Raw genomic sequence first — 24,135 nt, 5'->3', positions numbered from 1 at the left:
ATTTCAAATATCTGTAGTACCCTCATGGTTAGGGATTATTTGGGTCTTCCGCTGCAGCACGAAGTGGTGTGGGGCTGCACCCCTTGCAGGCAGTCCCAGGAGGGCAGCATGATTCTGGAGAGGAAAATTCCCTTCCCCTTGGCACAGGGGCTCCAAGTCCTCTCATCAGCCAATTACATTCTTTGGTATGCCAGGTTAGCTCAGTCATGGAGTGAGTGGAGCACTGGTGCTGTGCGCCTTGGATTAACTGTATTTAAATTGCAGTAGCAGCCTCACAAGTAGAGCTAGTTAAATGACCTCAGTTCTCAGACTTTATTGAAAAAGATGTTTCAGTTTATGGCTCTCTGGACCCAAATTAAAACCAACATTATTCACTGTGTATATATGTATTTGTTTCTTGCCGTTTCAGACTGGTAATGAAATGAGATGTTGTAAATTCAGTTTAATAAAGCTGAGGAAATAACGTTTATGAGATAGCCCATTGACTGAAATCTCTGTTCCAATTAGTCATGTCCCTCTCTTTAAAGTCTTGTCTAATTTACAAAACTCTCTTCTGTGTACAGACAACTTTTGTATTTACACATGAAAGCTTTTGAAAGAATCTATGAAAGTTCCTTGTAGGTGGAACAATTTAGAAACCCATTTCTTTCCTCTTGAAGAGTTTCATGGTGCAGTACTTACTACTTTTCTTAGGTATAGTTTGTTGTTTCTGTTATGTCTCAAGTAGATATTTCCTTTTATAAGAAATAGGATTGATTCTCCTTTCTGAAGTCGCCATTGTCAAGCACTAATATAAGACCTTTGAGGTTACACAAAATGTTGTTACCTATGAGGTAACAACAATCTCTTTAATCTGTTTAAAATTCAAAACTATTAAAAAAGAATAATACCCCCATACTGAAAATGAATGAATACGGAAGAAAACAATAGAGACATGTAAATTTGGAACTATGACTCTATCTTGTAAAAAGAAAATATGACTACTATCATATTAGTATATAAATATTTATATGACTATATTAGTATATAGTCATATAAATATGACTACTATCATATAATATCATATAAGTACAATTACTATCTTATAATATGCAAAATTACCATTATTTTTAATGACTGCTAGATTTGGGAAAATTTTCTCTTTGTTTTCTGTGTGCTTTTTTTTTTTTTTTTTTGGTAGTGGTGTGGGTGCTTTTGAGTTTTGTTTTGTTTTGTGTCCTTTTTTTTTTACCTTCTCTCAGGTTGAATCATAAATATCATATTTTGAAAAAATGCCATTATATGCTGGTTATAAGGGTTCAATAATCAAGGATTTTTACATACTTTTATACGTAAGAAGTAGAAGTATATAGTTTTCCTACATCTTTCTGTGTTTCTGAAGTGACATACCTATCATTGAATATAAACCTTTTCATGATGTAGAAAATGTAAGGGTTCGAATTTAGGTTTTAAAATTAAATTGGTTGGAAAATTATCTTCCATAATGAGCTGTTACAACCCATTCATCTGATTTTAGTGTATTCTTTTTACATTTTTAGTTTAATTGGCTTAGTTTCAGAAGGAAAAATGTTTTTTGAAAGCAGTATATCAGCAAGCTTATTTGCTTGACTGGTAGTAACTAGTAGTTCCTAAATTCTAACGAGTATATGTTGACTTTCATCTCTTTTCTTATTATTTGTGTGTGTGAGAGAGAGGAAGATTACATGAAGTCTTTTTAATCAGTCTAATACTACCTTTTTTATTCAGGCCATTCCCTTTAAAATATCAATTTAAATGAGACACTTAAGACATTCTTATGATTCCAATAATTGTTCACATCTGATTTTCTCAATTACCAAACATCAATAAAATACATTACTGTAATACTTTTTTTTATATATATATAAAATAGAAGCTGTCCACGTTTAGATGAAAGCTATGCAGGCATGTTTACATGCATCACTTTCTGATCTGTTGTAATGCAGGCATATGAAACTCTTTTGAAACAGACCTTAGTTTGATGGCCTTATCTACTTATCTACTATCCTTATTCTACTATTACAACTCTAGAGCTACTAGTAGTAGAGCTACTAATTAGTACAGCTACTAATAGGTCTACTATTCTACAGATTAGGCCTGTAAATTCCTTCACCATGTTATAAAGCAGTTAAGGACCCTGCACACTATTTTGACCAGGGAGTGAAAAGCAGAAGGAAGTTTTTTCTCCCTTTGTTGCAATCTTGTTTGTTGAAAAGAAATGTAAAAGAAATGTATAAAGTTTCCTTAGAGGTAGAATCACATGGAAGATGCTTTATTTGCTCATAATACTGAACACTTGTCAGCCATCTCTGAGGCAAAAAGTTCTCTCCCTAAAGGGTTTTCTTAGGATCATTTTCTTCACCAGCTCTGCTTCTTCACAACCGTGATTTTTTTCCTCCTCCCAGTGTATGCACATCTACCTCTTCTGACTAGGTAAGCAGTGAATTGTGTCTCTCAAGTTTGTTTGTATATCACAAAGCAGTCATGCCTAGTCCAGAGGACTGATTCTTTCCCTGCACTTTTATAGAATTATAGTATAACTGGTTTTGGAAAAGACTTCAGGAGGTGCGTAGTTCAACCTCCTGCTTATTTTTCTCTTTTCTTTTTTTTTTTTTTTTTCTCATTTATTTATATATATATCCATTCCATAGAGGATCTCAGATACTATTTACATATGTCTTAAGTGAAAGACAGCTATTGACCCAGTTTTAGTCTATGTTAGCCTAACTTCCAGAAATTCCCAGAACCATGCACTTTTTATATGTTCTTCATAGAATCATAGAATCATAGAATATCCTGAGTTGGAAGGGACCCTTAAGGATCATCAAGTCCAACTCTTGACACCGCACAGGTCTACCCAAAAGTTCAGACCATGTGCCTAAGTTCACAGTCCAATCTTTTCTTAAATACAGACAGGCTCGGTGCAGTGACCACTTCCCTGGGGAGCCTGTTCCAGTGTGCAACCACCCTCTCTGTGAAGAACCCCCTCCTGACGTCCAGCCTAAATTTCCCCTGCCTCAGCTTAACCCCGTTCCCGCGGGTCCTGTCACTGGTGTTAATGGAGAAAAGGTCTCCTGCCTCTTGACAACCCCTTGCAAGGAAGTTGTAGACTGTGATGAGGTCCCCCCTCAGCCTCCTCTTCTCCAGGCTGAACAGGCCCAGTGACCTCAGCCGTTCCTCGTACGTCTTCCCCTCAAGGCCTTTCACCATCTTCGTAGCCCTCCTCTGGACACTCTCCAACAGTTTCATGTCCTTTTTATACTGTGGTGCCCAGAACTGCACACAGTACTCGAGGTGAGGCCGTACCAGCGCAGAGTAGAGCGGGACAATCACCTCCCTTGACCTACTAGCGATGCCGTGCTTGATGCACCCCAGGATACGATTGGCCCTCCTGGCTGCCAGGGCACACTGCTGGCTCATATTCAACTTGCTGTCTATCACGACTCCCAGATCCCTCTCTTCTAGGCTGCTCTCCAGCGTCTCATCGCCCAGTCTGTACATGCAGCCAGGGTTTCCCCGTCCCAGGTGCAGGACCCGGCACTTGCTCTTATTGAACTTCATGCGGTTGGTGATCGCCCAGCTCTCCAACCTGCCCAGATCCCTCTGCAAGGCCTTTACACCCTCATTTGAGTCCACAACTCCTCCAAGTTTGGTGTCGTCAGCAAACTTGCTCAAAATACCCTCTATTCCTACATCCAGATCGTTTATAAAAATATTGAAAAGTACCGGCCCTAAAATGGAGCCTTGAGGGACCCCACTGGTGACCGCCCGCCAGCCTGACACAGCCCCATTTACCATAACCCTTTGGGCCCTGCCCGTTAGCCAATTGCTCACCCATCGTATGATGTTTTTATTTAGCTGTATGGTGGACATTTTGTCCAGTAGGATCCTATGGGAAACCGTGTCAAAAGCCTTGCTGAAGTCCAAAAAAAATCACATCATCTGGTTTCCCTTGGTCCACCATACGGGTGATCTTATCATAAAAGGAAATCAGGTTAGTTAGGCAGGACCTACCCTTCACAAACCCATGCTGGCTGGGACCAATGACTGCTTTGTCCCCCAGGTGCGCCTCAATAAGTCCGAGAACCAACTTCTCCATGATTTTACCAGGCACTGACGTGAGACTGACAGGCCTGTAATTGCTAGGGTCTTCTTTCTGACCCTTCTTGAAAATCGGCACAACATTTGCCAGCTTCCAGTCTACCGGGACCTCTCCAAATTCCCAGGATCGTTGAAAAATAATTGATAGAGGTTCCGCGATGACATCCGCCAGCTCTTTCAGCACCCAGGGATGAATCCCATCCGGACCCATGGACTTGTAGGGATCCAGGTGGAGTAGCAAATCCCGCACACGTTCAGGGTCAGTTGGGAGTTTGTCATCCCCACCGTCCCGGTCCTCCAGCTCAGGGCACCCTGGGTCCCGAAGCCCATCATCGGCATTGAAGACAGAGGCAAAGAAGGCGTTAAGCGTCTCTGCTTTGCCTACGTCATCGTCTGTGAGGAGACCTTCCCTATCAAGGAGCGGCCCTATGTATTCTTTAGTTCTCCTTTTTCCATTTACATATCTAAAAAAACCCTTTTTATTTTCTCTCACAGACACAGCCAGCTTCAACTCTAGCTGTGCTTTGGCCACTCGAACTTTCTCCCTACAAACACGAACAGCATCCCTGTATTCTTTCCATGACGCCTGGCCCTCCTTCCAGTAGCGAAGTCTTCTCCACTTAGGAACTCGTCTTTCCATTCCTAAACTTCTGTGCCTATGTCCTTCACAAATTAATAATCAGATCTGTGACCACACTTTCTGGGTAATCTGGAGAAGCTCAAGCACTCTTACTGCCATAGAAGTTCTGGCTGGAAGTTTGTTGTTGTTGTTGTTGTTTGCCTGTATATGTAGCTCAATGCAGAACACAACCTGGCCCGTCATGTTCTTGATTTTGTACTATGAGTGCCACTGCTATTGGAAACTGGATTGCTGAGACAGCACTGGGATAAACAAATGTCCTGAAACAGCAATTGTCTGGATGGATGCTTGCACTCTACTCTATATAGAGTACCTAGGGTCAACAACCTTTTTGGTTTTTGATGGATTTTATTATTAGTTTATGGATTTTATTAGTTTCAGAAATTCATAGGAGAGTGAATTAGAGCCACCCATGAAGGTGGAGTTATAGGAACTAGCGTTATCTACACTACTGCAGAAGTTGGGGTGGATGATGAGGAAGGAAGGTAATGGGGGACCCAGTGAAAATAAGGTACAGAGACCCAAAAGAGGAAGAAAAAAAAATCTTCTTGACTGTGGCTGTTTGCAAAATAAATATCTGGCTGGGAAGTAACAGGTCCTTCTGGGCAGCAATTCATTTCAATCTAGGATGGAAGGCTAAAATAGAACAAGTGAATTGTACCCTGAAGGTGCCTGTTCCTCTCCAGTGCAGACTTCTAAACATAGTTCTCCTGAATCACACCTGTGATGTCTGCTCTTCAGGACTAAGCCTTTAGGCAACTTCTCAGGATTAGTGGATTTAGAGCCATGATAGAACCAGAGTTTTGATGCAAATATATCAGCTTGCCAGTGTCCAGCAGAGGAAACTGGGTCAGATATATGGCACACAACATAACTTTAAACTTCTAAAGATAAATGTTTCTGTTCTTCTTGTCCCCAGGTGATATCTAGAGCTTTACATGAGTAGATCTATGAACTGTAGGGTCACCACCACACTGGTAGAGTGCAAAACAAACAGCAAACAGAATTGTAAGACAACTTAACATTCAATTCTACATCCATCCCCCAAACCATGCTTCTACAGATTTTCCAATCTTTGACATCTCCTATTCTATGCTTTTTTGACTGTGAACTGATGAGTGCTGTCTATGTCAATTTACATTTAAATATTGGACATTTTTTTGTCTGTGTTGCAAGAGGAAACAGAATCCATGTGTGTTTCTAATGCATTACACCAGCCAAAAGGCACAAAGTAAAAATGATATGCGGAAGATGAACATATTGGAGTTTTGGAGTAGAGGGGGAGAAAGATGATGGTTATTAAGCATTAAGAAGCTAGTGTCAAGATATGGAGGTATATCTTCATTAAATCATGGCAGACAAGTAAAAAAGACATCTTCTCACTGTATAGCTCCCATATATATTAAAAAAAAAAAAAAAAAAAAAAAAGAAAGAAAAAAAAGTATAAAATACATTTAGAAATATCGCACAAGCCCTTACCATCTAAAAATAAATCTTATATATATATGAAGTATGGCATAACTGAAGATAGTGAAGGAGAGAGGGAATGAAAGTCCATTTCCAAATCTACTGTTTACAAGATGGCCCTCAAAGCACTTACAGAGCATCTATTCAGGGTCTGCACATCACTACTGTGGGGAAGTGTCATTCCCATTTTCCCATTTCAGTGCTGAAGAAAAACTACACAGAGAAAACATCCACTTGCCCAAGAAATCACTAGCAAAACCAGAGATGAAACTTTCATAACCATAACACTGCACATTATTGGATATGTAATATCACAGCATTAAAACTCAGGAGTGATGCCCCAGACTGGGATGCATTCTTCTCCTGGACATGAGCTAAAGAAGTTGATGTTTCTTTACAGCAATACACTATAATGTGATGCAGGTAGGACAGCCCCACTGTAAAGACAAATGTGTTAGCAGTAAAGTCAGGGGGCAACCAATTTTAGCTAAGAAAAAAAAAGTAAAAACTTTTTTTAACAGTTTCAAAATTAGGTGTTTGATAGTTTGATGCCATGATAGTTGATTAGAAAGATTTAGCTTTGCAAAAAAGAAAATGGGGGGAAAAAAAGGACAACAGAATGTTTAAACATGCTTATAAAATCCAGAAACACATGAAAACATGCTATTACATGTGTACTATGACTTTCGAAGTTAAATCAAATTGAAATTTTTCATGTGTTTAACTACACATTTTTACAAATTGTGTTCAGTTTGCTTCCTTTTCATGTAATTTGTTCAGTTCCATGTTGAAACAAAATGCAGTTCTCTTAAATGTCATCACAGCTGATCACTGAAATGTTCCCATAGGACTAACTATGTATACCTAGCAAAAGTCTTTATTTACTAATTTTATTAAGAATTTATTTATTGGATTAACTGTAAGGAAATTTTACATCAGATACTGTTTAATATAAAAGAAAACCAGACTTCCTACAGCCCTGACTAGAACCCTGATGCAGAAAAGAACTGACAGCAGCCTTTGTATTCAGGTTCACCTCACAGCCATTTTACTTACTCTGATTAGAGGAAGCACAATTAGATAAGTGGTCTGAGGTATGGTGCCAGACCGACAGTTTGGTACAGATCTCATCAGAGTATACATGGAAGTGAAGGAACTACTTGCACATTATTTCTCATCCCATGTTCAGAGATTGTCACATTCACATCCTAAAAATTTGCAAGGGAAACATGAATATGTTTCAGGTTTCCTTGAATACGTAGAATTCATATTTTCTAAAAAGTATATATGCACCTCTCTGAAGGGCTTGAAAAAACATTTTCACTAACTGTCCATAAAGCCCCAGAGCACTGTCAACAAGCTATTACCAATATCCAAAAGCACTGATTTGTTACATTATGTTACTCTCGCGTCCCCAGTCTTGTAAATTGAATTGTTCTCAGTGAAGTGTACGTCTTTAACAAAGGGAAGATATCTTTCTAATGCTTTTAACCTCTTAATTTTGATCTTGAAGCCTACAGAACTTGGAGATCTCAGAAATTCATTATGATTGTAAGAAAAATAATACTACATTCTACAGAAAGTACTGCAGACAAATAACATTCAAAATTTAGATATTAGAATGGTGAAAACAAAACAGTGTGGTGGATGGGTGACAGTTGTCATTTCTCCAGAGTCAGGAATTCTCTTTATTTCTGCTTTCCTTCCAGCACATATTATGTTAACAGCCACATGGGAGCATGATATAGGATTTTTTCCCCATTTCTAACACTCACAAGCACCATATGATCCTTCCAGCCCCACATCCCAACTCCTGGAAATCTGAGACTGGTATTAGATGGGACATGTGGACCCATTTCAGTTGCATCTGTTGCTTTTGGGAAGGTGCTATTCCTTGGTCTTTTCAGATTCATCTGAGGTTACAATAAATACATAATAATAATAATAATAATAATAATAATAATAATAATAATAATAATAATAATAATAATAATAATAATAATAATAATAATAATAATAATAATAATAATAATAATAATGTGCAAACACATTTTAGCAAAGGATTAGGTACTGGAACTTAAGCAGAGAATATGGCAAACAATACTTTTAGCTCATACTTAACACTTAAAGGTCTTCCTGCTTGAGCCATTGTCTCAGTCACACTGGAGGAACTAAGGAATTCTTTCTGTCCTGCTTCTCCCACTCTGGGTCTCCCAGCACTGGCTTGTCCTGTGGAGCGCTTTGAGTTTGCTTCTTAGCCCTGCCTTTTTTCCAAGGCTGAACCTGTCATCCTCTTTCAAACATTCCCACATTTCTTCTACATCCTGTTCCTGTTAGGAATGTCAGGGATTCATACCAAATATACCAGAGGTGTCTCAGTCTCCAGCACTGCTCTTTATTGTTCTGGCTCCATTTAGAAAATTCTTTGCTTCCCTTGCCAATGGAAACCCTACTTATTAACTCAGCCCTAACAACACTTCAAGGCTTCACAGCTTTTTTGGCACAGCTAAATCCAAGAGGTAGTTGTGTTGAGCATAGAACCTCCCCTTCAGATCTGTGCCTTTGAAAAGGAAATTTAACCACTATTTGGTCTCTGAATTGCCTTTTTTTTTTTTTTTTTTTTCCTAGTACTTGGTTCATGCTATGTTCATGTTTCCTAGTGTATTATTTCTTATGATGACATACTCTGTTTCATTGACCTTGTATTATCACATCTTCCAGGGCAGAATAAAGATAAACGATGCCAAATAAGAGAAGTTTGATTTTATAACATTTTAAAAACTACTTGATCCTCTAGCAAATTACAGTAGAGGAGACTGGAGGGCTCCCACAGCTCCAAGGGCAGGACAGCAACACACTGCCAAGAGTTTGTCTAACCTTTGCCTTAATGTCAGAAGCCTTCCCTTACAAATCACTCTAATGTTTCAGCAGTGTTCAGCCTGATTTTTTTTCTCTGTATCTGGCCTAAATCTTATTTGCTACAATTTAATCCTGTTATTTCTTGCCTCATTCAGAAGGTGGAGAGCAGTTCATTCCCTTCCTAGTCACAACTACTTGTTACATATTTTATAAATAAAAAATAATAATAATAATAATAATAATAAAAACATACTGTTATTTGCTTAGCATTTTCTTCTGTATTTTGGATCATCCCAGTTCTTTACCTTTTTTTCCTCTAAGTTTCCCAAAACTCATGGTCATTCTTATTGTCCTTCTCTGACTTTCCTTCTTTAATTGGTCCGTATCTTGGTAGTTTGTGAAATCTTATATAAGTTCATTTAATACAATTTTCCTCCAGCTGAAAAAAAAAATAAATTACGCTCCGGAGGTTGTAACTATGTAATTAGAAGAGGTGTGATGATGTTGGAACTGCCTCCTTCGTACATCTGTTAGAGTTATGGTGCAGTCAGAGAGTGATCAGCAGGAGAAGTAACCTTCTGTGGTGGTGTGAGGGAACCTGGTGAGAGAAAAGTGACACACTGATGAGGAGGAGACAAGTAAGACAGAGAGATGGGGTTCTGCAAGAGGAAACAAATATATCAGTGGGAAACACTTGTCAGGTGTTGTGTGTGTGTAAGACAGGTGGGGGAGGAGCTGCTTTAAAATGTTACACTGCAGAACTCACTTTTGTTTGCTTTTATTATTATTATCATTATTATTATTATTATTATATTTTTCTTTGAAAAGCAATATGGCAAGTGTGGAGAGTAGGGCAAGGAGATTATTTTAGGAAATAAATTCATCAGTTTTATTACTGAGATGATAACAATTCAGTTGTACACCTTTCAGTAACTACTAGCAAGAACAGAGAAAAGTATGTGCCATTCAGTTTTAATACCATTTCTTTCTTAACAAATTTGCTAATATATTGTCACGTGTGAAAGATATCATGCCTGAGGGTATAGGTGTTTCTACAGCAGAAGTATAGTGTCTCTATAAAGTTTAATCAAAAATGGTTCAAAATACAACATTTCTACACTGCATTTCTTGGACATACTACAATTTCTGTATTTAAAATATGTGGAAGAACAGCCTGCAGTGTATTAACAATTATAATTCCTTAAGTGGTGATGTATTGAGAAAGTTTTCTGTAGTTTGGATTTCTTCCCATTGTCTACTGCTGTAGAAATAATGGAATTTCCCCCCATTTTTTAAATATATTTTCCAATATTCTTTAGGCCCAACTTTTGGTTTTAAACAAATCCCTTTCAACAAAATGATTGAATTATAAGCTACAGGGCCCTTGGTGTATGAGTCATATTGACTCTTTTCAGAGATCTAATCTAATGGAATTGTAATTTTCCAGTCAGGAAATCTTAGTTATAGAAGAAAAAGACTAATTATATTGCATTTACAAAGTGTATAGAAAGACTGGGATTATTAATTGAAATGGAATTTTATCTTAGTTTCCTTTTCAATTTGCATTTTTACACTTCCCCATACAAGAGAATAAAACAGATTGCTGTAAGTATACCAAATCTGTTGGTTTTAGAGGTATGATAGGTGGTATTTCAAATCTACACCAAAGTTCTACTCTGAATAAGAGTATCTAAATAGTATCTACAGAGATAAAAATAGTATCTACAAAAAAATAGTATCTACAGAGATAAAAAGCACTTTGATGTCTTCTGTTCCACCTTTGGACTGTGATTTCTCTGCTGCAGCCCTTAGTGACACAACCCCTCTATGTAAAGTGGGCAAAATAAAAGATTCTAGAAACCTTTACACAGTGTTAATTCTCTCAATAGATAACAAAGATCTCAATAGATAACAAAGATGTTTGCACTTTCCTATTCTGAACAGTATGCCTTTTGCTAGCTGAAGACTTCTTAAACAGAATGAATATTTCTTCATCTGTAGAAAAAGATGACACTGACTATTAAGCAAAGATATTTTTGTGGTGGTTTTGATGGAGCAAGAGAATTTGGAGGGGGGATTCTTTGCCAGTGTATGTATTACTTGAAGTCTTGGTTTCATTGTGATATAGAGATCTTAAATTTTAGCATTATTCAGCAAACAATTTTAGGGTTAGCTTCATCACATTGAAACATATGCAAGCAGATCAAAACTAACATTACCTCATTTGATGATGATGTTGGCCTTCAAGCAAATTAAAAAAAAAAAAAAAAAAAAGATTTGTTTGTTTTCTACACCGCTTGCTATATCTTCATGTAAGAGCTCTGAACCAGGAGAGCAAATCATCCTTGTCCTCTATCCCATTTACCCAAACCATTAAAATACTGGGCTACATCTGGTGCTGCTTTGCTTTTCTGTGTCATATGGGAGGTGTTTTCATCAAGCGCCTTATGCCAATAGGCATATTATGAATGGCAATAATTGTTTAGAACTGGAGCTAGTGTTTAGGCATCTGCCTTGTCAGTAGCTTGTGCCATGAAGGGATATTTCCTTATTACAACAAATTAGAAAAGAGGAAATCCATAATTTGTCCTTATCATATATTTACCCTGTTTTATTTAAAGAACATCTAGCAAATGAAGGGATTTGTACAGAAATGCACAAAGGATCCAGTATTCTTCCTTCTATGTTTACAGATCCTATTACATATTTCAATTTCATCTTCTGTCTCCAATAAAGTTCTAATTATGCTATGTTTGCTTAAGAAAATTTTATGTTTCTTCTGTTTCCAGTGTATGTATTTTTAACATCAGATGATTTAATTATATATGGAAGTCAAACTACTATGAACCTAGATGAGCAGAGACAGATGAAAAATCATGTAGACTATCAATTATTAGGAACTTCCTCTCTGCACTAGACTCTAAAATTTCATTTTCATGATCAACATGAAACTGTGATGTGGTGAAGCCAGAACATTAGGATGGATTAGCCTTTAATTCTTGTTGTTTTATATATATTTTTTATTTTTTATTTTATTTTATTTTTTTGTAGGAAGTCTTACACAGTCTGAGCATGGTTTAGGATTTGGAAAAAAAGTAAATCTACCTAAGTGCAGTAATCTGAATTGGAAGCTGAACAGCAGTAATCAAGCCTATTCTCACCATCGTATTTTGCTTTGGGAAGCACTTTCTTTTCATGTAGTAATGGTGTTGTATCTGGAGAGTCAGCTGTTCTACAATATGCTTTTGCAAGTTTCCAAAACAACTTCCCTTGCAGAATTGTTGTTTATACCCCGTCATTGTATCAGATAACTTGGGTACCTTTAGTAAGACTACAGAGTGCAGTTGCTCAGAAATTCACTATAGCTATCTTATTAAAGGATATACTATTTGTATAATGGCAGAGAGGAATGGGAAAGTGGCTTCCTCAGTGTCTGCCTTCAAATGAACCAGACAGAATAGTTTTGCAGCATTGAGTTAAACAATGAAAAATGACTTACCAAAGATGGCTCCTCAAACTCTTTCCAGTTCTAATAATACTAGCCGTAAGATAAAGCACAGAAAATTGGGATGTAGGTTGGGGGAACAAGCATCTGAGCTGCCCAAACTCTCAGAGTTTATGGGCAGCTATAACTGGTAATTATTCATGTTCTTCATGGGCATCATTCTCCTTCATTTAACTGGATCATTTGTTTTGTTTGGTGCTTTTCCTTTGCCTGGCGGAATGGGGACCTGTGTTACGTCTGAGAACATACTGTCAGAGTTGTCTTCTGAGACTTTCCCTTTCTTGCAGAACAGAGGCAGGCAGCAGTCTCAGAGCACGTTTGCTCTGCACAGCCAGGTGCATGCACTGACTCTGCTACTCCCTCGATGTGAGGAATATTATATCACATTGTGAGTGTGCAGCTGACCTGAGTAACCTGGGGCTACATTACGGCATATGGTCTGCACTAAAGCCTCTATCCTAACCGTGTAATCTGGACTAGGATCTTCTTCAGCTGTGGTCTTGCTAAATTCACTGGCATCTCTCTTGAGAAAGAATTTTGCATTACACTGGCAAATAGAAAGGTATACAGACTACAGTTGAGAACTACAGGGAAAGCATTGACATCAAAAAGACTTTGGTGTCCTGATCATAAGTAATTCTTATCTTCCTTGAATGTGTGAACTAAGAGAGCCTGAAAAGGAAGTTGAAAAAACAAAAGCCTTCATCTTGGTGGAGCATTAGCAGGTGCTCAGAACCTGTGCTGCTGCAAACACTTCTGCATTCTTGTGGAAGGCCAGTTATGGTCCTTACATCCAGAGTGGCTGTGATGCCCAGAGAGGTTGTGAGGTGTCCACCCATGGAGATATTCAACCACAGTTGTGGTTGTGGCTGTCCCTGCTTTGAGCAGGGTTTGGACTAGATGACCTCCAGAGGTCCCTTCCAACTTCATTTATTCTATGAGTATATGATAAGCATCTTGTTCAGTTCCTCTAGGTAATTTGTATGCAAAAGCTATAATAAGCCTGCCTGCACATTTTGTGTGTTTGAATGATTGTTAAGTTTGTGAAATTAACTGTTTTACAAAAAATAAATTTTTCTGTGTCAAAGCAATTCTTCTCCAACAAGCCTCTAAAAGCAAATATGAATATTTAATAGACAATTCATTAAATGTAAGCATTTTAAACTTCAAAAAATAATTAATGAGACATATATATATATTGTGAAAATATTGTGTGGGTTTTTTTTTTAATTATTTTACACTTGGGATAAATCACTGTGGAAGTGCCTGATAAAATGTAATTTAGTTGTACGATATATTTTTCATAGCCTGTGATGCTAAAAGTAGAACGTTGTACTTAAGGGACCTTTCTTGGCCCATAATACAATCAAAAGGTTTGATGATCTCAACTATCACTGTATAAAATATTAACATTTTAAATCTAAAATTGAAATGTGTAACTGATCTCTCATGTAAAGAGTCAATATGAAATAATGTGTACATAAGTAAAAATATGTTCTTCTACTCAGATGTTTCACCTATTTGAATTTTTAAACCTGCAAATAATTAATTTCACATGTTTGTACTATCTTCCAGTCCAGATGAATTAAAAGATGAATCCCATCAACTGTTTGTCAGATGAAATCCATGTGATTAGCTATTTTGTCACAGAAATCTTATGCACATATGTCAAACCTGTACTCAGTATTTACTAATGGGATTATCAAGAAATGTTTTATCATTGCCTCAAAGACAGTTCAACCTCTTCCATTAAGATGGTCATGCTGCAGGTATTTTTAATCCTTTCTCTAGGAAGTGGAGTCCAAGTCAGAATATTGTTTCCATGGTAGATTTACTACATCTATGTTACATTACTGGGACATTCATACTCTCCACTTTAAGTGAATGCAGATGACATTAGATAGGATTAAAGGCACCCTTTCTCACACTGTTTCTTAACTCTAAGCAATTTGTATCTCTTTATTGCAGACTCTAAGCTCATTGTTGCACAGTAAACTTGAGCAATGAGATAATATTTGCATTTTGCTTCTACTGAGGTAACCTACCCTGTTCTTTAAGTTCCCTCTCCACTCACACTTTTGTCCACATGAAAGGGCATTTGCAAACATTTCCCCTTGTTACTAACTCTGTTCTGTTCCAGCAGTGAGATTCTGTCAGCTGATGCCAGAAATTAATCACTGTAACAATGACACCTGCTCTGAGCTGAATTAGATGACACATTGCCTGAATGCTGGCAATAGCCAGTCACCTGCTTGCATTACTAACTCCAGTGAAGCTGAACTTCTGGAAGTATTTTGCTAAGTAAAGATGAAACTTTATCCTATCATCAAATTATCATATCAAAGTCATATTAAATTGTAATCACCTATCTCTGTCTCCTTATACCAAGTCATTCTGTATTTTATACATGTTCTTTCATGTAAAAAATAATTTATTAACAGCTTTCTATTAATTAGTTAGGCCTTCCTTCCCTCCCTCCCATATGGTTTCTCATAAGTCAAAAACCTCTTAAAACCTCGGTTTAAATGTGAGCGGTATATTCCACTTTTTCAACAAGCCTGTGCTGTGATTGTAAAGAGGTATTTGAAAGATATTGGCACTATTATTTACTACTTTCCTTAGATCCATGAACATAGAAGTTAATGCATTTGAATAAGTAATATTTTCCCTCAAACTGGACATATACTAAGAGTATATAAGTACTTACCTAGGGGTAATGTATGCACTTTTGAAAAGTATTGGCAGAACATCACCGCTGCTTGTCCAGTTCTATGGAATTACCTTTGTGAATTTACATTTACTTTGTTTTTGCAGAGGAAGAATGATTTAATCAGCTATATTTGGTAAGGTTTGTTTTTTTTTCCACCTGATTCACTTAACATGGCAAATCAGTCTGTGCCAATAACATAACAGTAATTTTCAAAAAGTGGGACTTATGGAAGTTACTATTTAGTACTCTGTACTGAGACATCATATGGAGCTTGATATAGAGGAGACTGTTATCAGGGGAAGGACACTGATTTTCTCTTATTTTCTGGATTTTTCTGCGTGTTGTTCCTAACAAGAATAAGCTGTTTGCCAGTAATTATGGCACTATTCCCATTCTGGCTTTTTAAGTTGCCTTGTTGGGTCTTCCTAATGTAGGTAAGGTTTAAGTCTGGTTGCTGGGTCTGTTACAAAATCTTTTTCTCTTCTTTTACTTTGATAAGGAAGACTAAAATGTGGGAGGAGTCCCAGTCCTGAGTTTTGTTTCCTTAAATTATGTTAAGGAAGACACATTAATGGTAAATCCTGGTTTGTTTTCCTTTCACATCTTTTCCCTGTTGATGTACATACATAATTTAGAGCATTGATATTTGCAGTTGTCTGCCTAATAGCCTCAAGGCAAATAAACAATTACGCTCACCCAAACATGAGTCCTACATGAGTCCAATTCCTACATGACTTGTTTTTGTCTTAAAAAGACTTGACAATATTATTGATAATGAACAAAAATGTCTTTGTTGTGGGAGGAGAGTGTTCAAGAGTATATTTGACAAAGGACACTAATCTCCAGCCTTGATCCTGAGAAAGAGCCTGCAAATACTGCAAAACGTGGGCTTTTCAAGAGATGTTCAATGTCAGCATAACTTTTCTTCCATTCAGACTAACAATGATAACTTCAGAAAGAACAGAGTCAGGTCAATAGTGAATACATATTTTTAAATCCTGGACCTAGAATGCTTGTGGGAGTACACGTGAGTTTGATAGCCAGAACTTAAATTAAAACAGCAGTTAACACCACTCTGTTTCTAGACATGAAAGCCTGTTTTCAGAAAAAGAAAAACCTGCCCTTTCTTTACAAATTTTCCTTGGCCTATCTGATGACTGTAACTCGCTAAAGAAGTTGTTTATACTTTTGGAGTTATGTAAATGGCCCCGACATTAGTCTCTTCCACTCCTTACATAGTCATACCAGAGAAATATGGTACTTACTTTTTGAGCACATCTGTGTTAGATTTGTTTTCTTTGGAAACACAGTATCTGTACAAACTTAGTGGTATAAGAGAAAGATAGTCTTGCTAGTTGGGCAAGTCTATTATACAGGGGCCTATGGCGCTACCTGTATTCTGGGATTAGCAGCAAAGATACAGTGCTAGAAGTGATTCGTCAGTGAAGCTGGAAAGGTTGGGAATTAAGGAATATCTCTGATACTGAAGTATGGGCTACTAAAACATCTACTTCTGATTATTCAATACTGATTTAGTATTTTCAGGAATTACATAATATGATTGTTTCAGATCAACAGAAAAAGGAAGTAGGTGAGCAGGAAGAAGGAGGGAAAAATTATAGCTTGTGAAAAATAGTAAATGGATGAAACTGAGGACTGAAACTCATTGTATATTAACTATCTGTAAGCCAGACTGTGGTGATTTTAATTTTATTGTACAAGACATTCTATCATGTTTAGTAGTGGACTTGTCTGTACTAGGTTAAAGGTTGGACCAGATCATCTTAGAGATCTTTTCCAACCTGAATGATTCTAAGATTCTATGTTTTGAGGATCAGGTTTCAATTAAACTAAATACACCTTGCTAGTGTGTTTAATAAGAATTTTTAAAATATATTCCTGTAAGAAATTGTTTTATTAAGAATGCCTTCTTTGCACTGAATATTCTGAACCTCATCTTTGAGAGTAGTTTGCTGTAAAATTTTAGAATGTAGTCTTGTTTTTGTGTTATCTACTTGTTAAAGTCTCGTAGGCAAATTAAAGATAATTTTCAAAATATAAAGAAAAACATCATTAAGAGTCTGATTTGGAATCCATAGAAGTCAATGGAAAGACTACAGCTGAATTCAACGTCTCTGATGCAACTCTCTTGAGGGCATTTTTTTGCTGTTCTATCATTTCACGTTGAAATATTTTGCAGGAAGTTACCAACAGAACAGTGAGATTATTTTTTTCTGAAGTTTTAAATATCAGAAATTCACTTGTTCTACCATGCACTACATCCATTTTTTTTCTTACATCTAAATAATAATTTGGCTACAAATATTTCTCTGTGTCCATTTTTGATGACTCAAAAAATTCTACTTGTTTAAAAAAATGTTTTCTCTTTAATGACTGTTTGGTTTTGTTTTGTTTTCCTGTTTCATTGTTGTCATTGGTTTGTTTTGTATTGGTCTGTTGTTTTTGTCTGTGCTAAGAAAAGTCATATATATGTATCTTAACTGCTAGCAATAATGTTCTGGCTACTCCAAGGATACAAACATACTACAACAATTCAAATGATTTCTACATTTATCAGAGTAGTGGAGGGAAGAATCAAGACATCAAGAATACAAATGTTAGCCTTCAACCCTTATAGTCACTGCAGCTTCCAAATAAGTGATACCAGATTTAAGTACAACATACCCACAGTATGTAGTAATAGCTAAGAATGAATGTGAGAAATATTGAATATACTACAATGTCTAAAAGACCAGGATATCATCCCTAAAGCCTAACTAATCTCTAAACTAACAAATTTCTTGCCTTGTTTCTCAGTCCTCACACTTTCCTTTTCTTAAAGCCTGTAGTCCTTCACCCATTTCCTGGGTATTCCTCAAATTTAGCCAGTGGTAGTTGTCCCTGTTAATGTGATACATTTAGCTGTTGCAGGCTGTATTAAGTGCAGATTTATGAGAATATAATTGATTTTCATTAGAATTTGAAAAATTTATCTTTCAGTATTAACATTTGACTGTCAGTGTTCTCAATAAATACAGCTTCAGCTGACCCTGCAGTAGCTTTCTTGAAAAGTACTATTAAAAAGTACTAGATACTCTGATGTGAATGTCCTGCATAAAAACCTCTATACACTACATATAACCCATAGGAAAGAAGACAGTAACAGTGAATGTGTGTACAGGCCAGAAGGGAGTCACAGGTAAAACCAGAAGAAAACAAGAAGAAAAATAAGATGGCAAAATCCCTATAGAGCTCCATGTGCTTGAGGAAGAATCAGGAAATGGGAGGGGTGACACAAAACAAGAATAAATACTGAACACCGCCCATGATTTCTTTATTTCTTACCTGAAAAAGTAAGCCGTGGTAGCTGTTTTCTTTTTCTTTTGCAGTCATCTCTAACAAACAGTGACATCATCTTTGTGAAGTTGCATGCCCCTTGGGAGGTCCTGGGCAAATACGCTGAACTAATGAATGTAAGAATGCCTTTCAGGTAGGTGTAGTTGTATTTTGTCTTCACGCTTTACTGTAAAGCTAAAGTAAAAATAACACCAAAACGCACATGGAAAGCTCATCTGTAAGATACCACACATCCTTTGAAAATATAAATGGAGCGCCATAGATACCATAGTCATTGATCTTTCTTGTTAATGCCTGCAATTTCAGTAGAGTATTGGTTTGAAATTAAGGTGAGCTGTAGCAGTGCAGCTGTTTTCATGGGGTATTCTATCCTTAGGCCCTTTAACCCCTTCACTGCTGGAGCCCCCTGCATACTTGTGCGCTGCTGTTTTTTAAATGGACATTTCATTGAAATCAATGGGAGGTCAAGAAGATCCAGGTACGTAAGGCAGCACAGAAAGTGCATGTCTGTTGGACGTATCTGGTATGTTCAGCACTGTAAATTTTCTGCTTGTATAGTGCATAGTTATGGAAATGCAAATTATAAATAAGTATCACGTCTAATATGAGAACAATTCAGACTATAAGTGCCTTTGCCTGTGGAGAAAATAAAGAAATTGTATAAAATGTCACTGACAACCAAATTAATTTCACATAATCCTTCAGATTATTTTTATAATATATTTAATATCATTTGCATGTTGAGTTATGAAATTTTCTCTGTAAAATATCTATTTTACTCTGCTGGTTACCAGAAAGTTTAAAATAGCATGAAGATTTCCACTTGAATTGACCAAAACCCCTGAACTGAGAGGTCTTGATTCTTCTTTCAATTAGAAGGGTTTATAGATTCATAACTCCATTGATTTTAATGGAATTACTCCTGAGCAAGAAAAGGATCAGATCCAGAATATACAACTAGTGAGTTTGTGTCCTTTGCAGGAATTTCTGTTCCTGTTTTCTTCTTACTTAAGGATGACAAATGCCTCTGGTATGAGACATGCTGTAGTATTACAGAACTTGCTAGGAAAAAATGGATAAGAATTAAGGACAAAAATGCAGGCTTATTTTCTATGTCTGTATGCTTAGTTTTATTTTGTTTTGATTTCATTTACACAGTAGATCTTCAGTTGTTCTTATCTGGGCTTCTAGTGCTAGAGAAAAGCATAAAAGCTATCACAGATCATTACAAAACATTCATATTCTTTTTTAGAAAAGCGTTCTAGCCACATAAAAGATGGACTGGGTCAAAAGTGTACCTCCTCTATATTCTCTGGCATTCCTTGAGATGAACCTGGCCCAGTAGAAGGATAAGGTCCCATGATTAAGTACACCAGGAACTCAGGTTTTAGTCACAGTGAGCAACTTATTCTTTCCTGATCTGAAGTCTCTGCTTTGAGATCTATTTCTTAGCAGATAGCAAATCAGGTGCCATACAGAAAGATGTGCTTCATGTCCGCAGGTTCATTCTTTTCTTATCCACAGTGTTGCTAAAAGGAAATTGTGGTGATTTTTTTTTTTTTTTTATGTCTGACAGGCAGGCTCTTAATTTTTATTTTAAGAGCAACAAAGTTGTTTACCATTTAAAAACAAGAATCAGCATTTTTCAAAATGTACACTATTCTAGACTGCCTGTTTCCAGACACCCTTATCTGACCCCTGTTTTAAGGGTTGCTGATTACTTACAGCTCCCAGTAAGTTTGGGTTGAAATTGTCCAAGGTCCACACATCACTTGCTGTTTCAAAGCAGAGGTCCCTAAGCAATGGATAACTCTGAATATTTGAAGGAAATCAAGAGGTGGATGTCATCGTCAGTAACACTTATCTTTGACTAATCTCTGCTCCTGCTGAGTACAGCAAGAGATACCGCACTAGCTTATGGAGGATTTGACCAAAGGATGCTGGCCAGCATGGATTTTTCTTCAAATTTTCACTTCATCAGCACAATATGGGCACTAGTAACAACAATAATGTCAAAATATAGTGTGTTAAATCTAAGTTCTGAAAATTAACATAGAAACTAACCACTTGTTTTTCTATAGTTGTGGGCTGCTGCAGGGAAAGTTTACATCCCAGCCAGACCCAGTACAATAGTTTATAGAGCATCAGGGTTGTCTTGTTCTAGAATGCCCTCAACCATTATTGCTTCCAAGGCACCAGCAGCATTACTACCCTGTAATATTCACAGATATTCAGAATGAAATTTGTGGTGTGGCCTTTCCTTTTCCAGAAATGATACAATTCAGTGTTACATGATGGCACCTCTCAGAATACACCACCTTGATTTAGCAGTAACCTCCAATGGTTTGAGGAAAGTCAGAGGAAGACACTGACATTCAGGCAGGCACACAAATCTTGCTGTAAGGAGTATCAGTCCCAAAGCCACACCTAAAGCCCTCAGATTTTCTTACCTCTCATCACGATGTGATCTCTGCTGAAGGTGATGGGTCAAATCCTGACAGCTGTGGTGCTCCTATAGTCACATAAGAAAAGAGCAAGAGTAACAACAGAGTGGGACAGGAGGTGGACAGCCCACTCTGGATCTACACAGAATGGTTTGGGGCCACTCCACCTGGGTGTTGTGAGCCCTACAGGGCCCATCAGAAAGCTGGCCAAGAGAGTGTGTTCAGCACGCATCTGCTTGTGCACCCTTGTCTGCTCACTGGATCCCCAAAGGCACTCCCACACAGCTTATTGCACTGACAACAAAAATCAACAATGCCTGTCTGAGGGGCAGAGGGGGTGGCTGTATCCTGGGGTGGATGCTGAGCACATACTCATTTGTTTGTGTAGCCTATATTCTGTTTCTGGGGATGATACTCCAGCAGCAAACACTGGTCCCGGTTGTCACTACGTGTATTATTGGCATATTGCAGCATCAGGCACTACTTCCCTGGCTTTTCTAAATAATTTCTCTTGCAAATCAAATGCAGTTTTTTTAATTCACTAGTGGATATGAGATGCATAGAGGATAATTTATCCATGCTAGTATTGGTCCTTTAAAATTCCTGCACCTGTTTATGGACGTCTTGGAAATAGATACATCCTTGGGTCCCCGTCTTTCACACATGACAAGTAGCAGAAAAAGAGAAGACAGCGTGAAAGCGATGATCTTCTTGCAATTCAAATGCCACCAGAGTCTGTGTGGCTTTCCTGTGACAGTTCTGTTAATCTCTCTTTTAGTCTCTTCCTCCACCTCTTACAGGCTTCTGTCTTCAATCTCCTTTCCTTCCTTGCTAGTTCATACTGTAACTGACGATGGGTTTTCTTCTCGACTGGCTTCATTTTTGCTGTTCTTCCAGGAGAAAAATCTATTACCTGCACCGCCGATACAAGTTCATGAATAGGTGAGTACAGTTCTTATGCTAGTTCAACTATGTTAATTTGAACCTGATAATTAATTGTTAAGGTCAAGTTGGAAGTAAAAGGTTATTAGCTGTATTTGTAGGAAGGTTGGAGGGAGTGATCACACAATAGAACATATGCAAAAACATCTATAGCAGTTGTGTTTTTAAGACATCTGCCATGTGAAATTCATTTTACCAGTGTTGCCCTTTTTAGGAACAAGGAAATGTTTTCCAGTTGATGGAGTCTTTTTTTTTTTTTTTTTTTTAAGGAAGAATAAGTGAGTTAGTGCAAACACTGTCTTTTCATGTAGCTCATTAGGGAGTTTCTTAGGGTTAAAATACCACAGGTACCGCTTTATTTTTTCATTTCTATACACCTTACCTACTTCTTACAGTGATGGCATTATTTATTTATTGCTTCCTCTGTGGGGATGCTTAGTACTTTGTTGGTAGATAGAAAGGCAATGAACCAAATTCATCTCTGGTGTGAGCTTAAGAGATGAGTACTTTTGAAGGATCTTTGAAGTTCTTTCACTCAATTATTAAATATCTTAAGGTTGGGTTTGATGTGTTTTGTGCCTGACTTTATGGAATAAAAAACTTCCAGTGCCACAGTTTGCATTTTCGATATCTCAGACAATTGAATGAAAATGTCTCAAAAAAGACTAAAATATGTATAAAAGCTCTGCAAAGACCAGCTCATACATTGGCATTTAATGCCACAGTGCTGTTGATGCAGTTTTCAAAAGGCTCTAATGTTTGATTTACTGTCTCACTCTTAAGTCAATGGAAAAACTCCCCTGAAGTTCTGAGAGGGAAGAGTTAGATTTGAAATATCTGCATATTGGAGTAAAACAGCTGTATTATTCTGCAGATAATGTCACTAAATGATCATCCATGGGAAGATAAATGATGTATTATCACTCTGCTGCATGAGTATAAGGGTCCCTTCCAACTCAGGATATTCTATAATTCTATGATTCTATATATTAAATCCCATCAAAATATGGTGGTGACTTGAGAATACCAGCACTGATCTCACATTATGGTATTTGCATTTTTACACTGGCAAACACCAAATGGGCTCTTCATGAGAGCTAAGAAACACACGCTGTTCTGAAGTTTGTCAGTGTTCCCCCAACTTGACACTCCCACTTTACAATGAGTACATAGCACCTGTTAGTTTCAGAGTTTGTCATGATTTTAGTTAAGACATGGTTGCTTTCACTACAGCAATAGACTAAAAGGAAGGAGCAGGTAAAGATTCTAACATTTATATGTACCGTATGAAATTTTGCCATACGTTCATTTCCTCTTGAGTCAACATATAATTTGAAGTTAGAAATAGTGTAATCTTTTTCTGTGGGTTTGTGGTTTTTCTTGCTCCTGAGTGATGACAACACTTGACTAAATTCAATTTTTATGTTCAGGTCTATGAATAGCTACTTGAGGCAGAAAATCTATAACTGAATAGTCCCAGTGGGAAAATAAGAAAACATATTCAGCTCTATTTTCATTTATGTAAAATTCAGATTTACAGCTTCAATAAAACTGTCTATTTCCTCTACCCTTAGTTCAATGAAGATTAGAAGCAAGTGAAGCTTTGATCCATTTTTTTGAGCTAAGCTAAAATTAAATTGACATTTAGTCAAAATTTATTTTAAAGAGGACTTTTGTTACAGGGCAAAGTCCAGAGCAGATCTCTTGCAACTTGTCAGTCACACTTGAATTTTCTTTCTGAAAAAAATCTAGTGATCCCTAAGTTTTAAATAACAAAACTCCTCTAATATAGTCTAGAGTAAAGGGTGGGTATCAGGTGCATACACAGTATCTAGAACTCTACCTGGGCTGTGGTTAAAAAATAAACTAAGACAATATCTAGCACTACGATATGCATAAAGCTTTTTCAGACTTGAGGCAAAAATAAAATCAATCTCAATTCAAAGAAATTGTTTTTATTTTCCCAATTTCCTCTTTCTTTTGGATAAAAATAAAAAATAGAAATGAAAATAGAAAGAAAGAAAGAAAGAAAGAAAGAAAGAAAGAAAGAAAGAAAGAAAGAAAGAAAGAAAGAAAGAAAGAAAGAAAGAAA

The 24,135-nt window shown here is 37.0% G+C and overlaps 1 protein-coding gene across 5 annotated transcripts in view; it reads left to right on the top strand.

Annotated features, from left to right (window-relative positions):
* ANO4 (anoctamin 4) overlaps window positions 1–24,135 on the top strand; it is a 194,013-nt gene that overhangs the window by 100,383 nt on the left and 69,495 nt on the right. For 3 of the 5 annotated variants that reach the window (XM_032180573.1, XM_032180583.1, XM_032180572.1), the window contains exons 5-7: window positions 18,690–18,790; window positions 19,034–19,135; window positions 21,999–22,043. In XM_032180573.1, coding sequence (XP_032036464.1) covers window positions 18,690–18,790; window positions 19,034–19,135; window positions 21,999–22,043 — 248 coding nt within the window. Of the gene's footprint in view, window positions 1–18,689; window positions 18,791–19,033; window positions 19,136–21,936; window positions 22,044–24,135 lie in introns of those variants that run through there. The other 2 variants (XM_032180590.1, XM_032180598.1) reach the window with 2 other exon arrangements.

This window comes from Aythya fuligula, chromosome 1 (assembly GCF_009819795.1).
Source record: "Aythya fuligula isolate bAytFul2 chromosome 1, bAytFul2.pri, whole genome shotgun sequence".
Taxonomy (NCBI): Eukaryota; Metazoa; Chordata; class Aves; order Anseriformes; family Anatidae; genus Aythya; species Aythya fuligula.
This window is presented reverse-complemented; position numbering and strand designations above follow the sequence as displayed.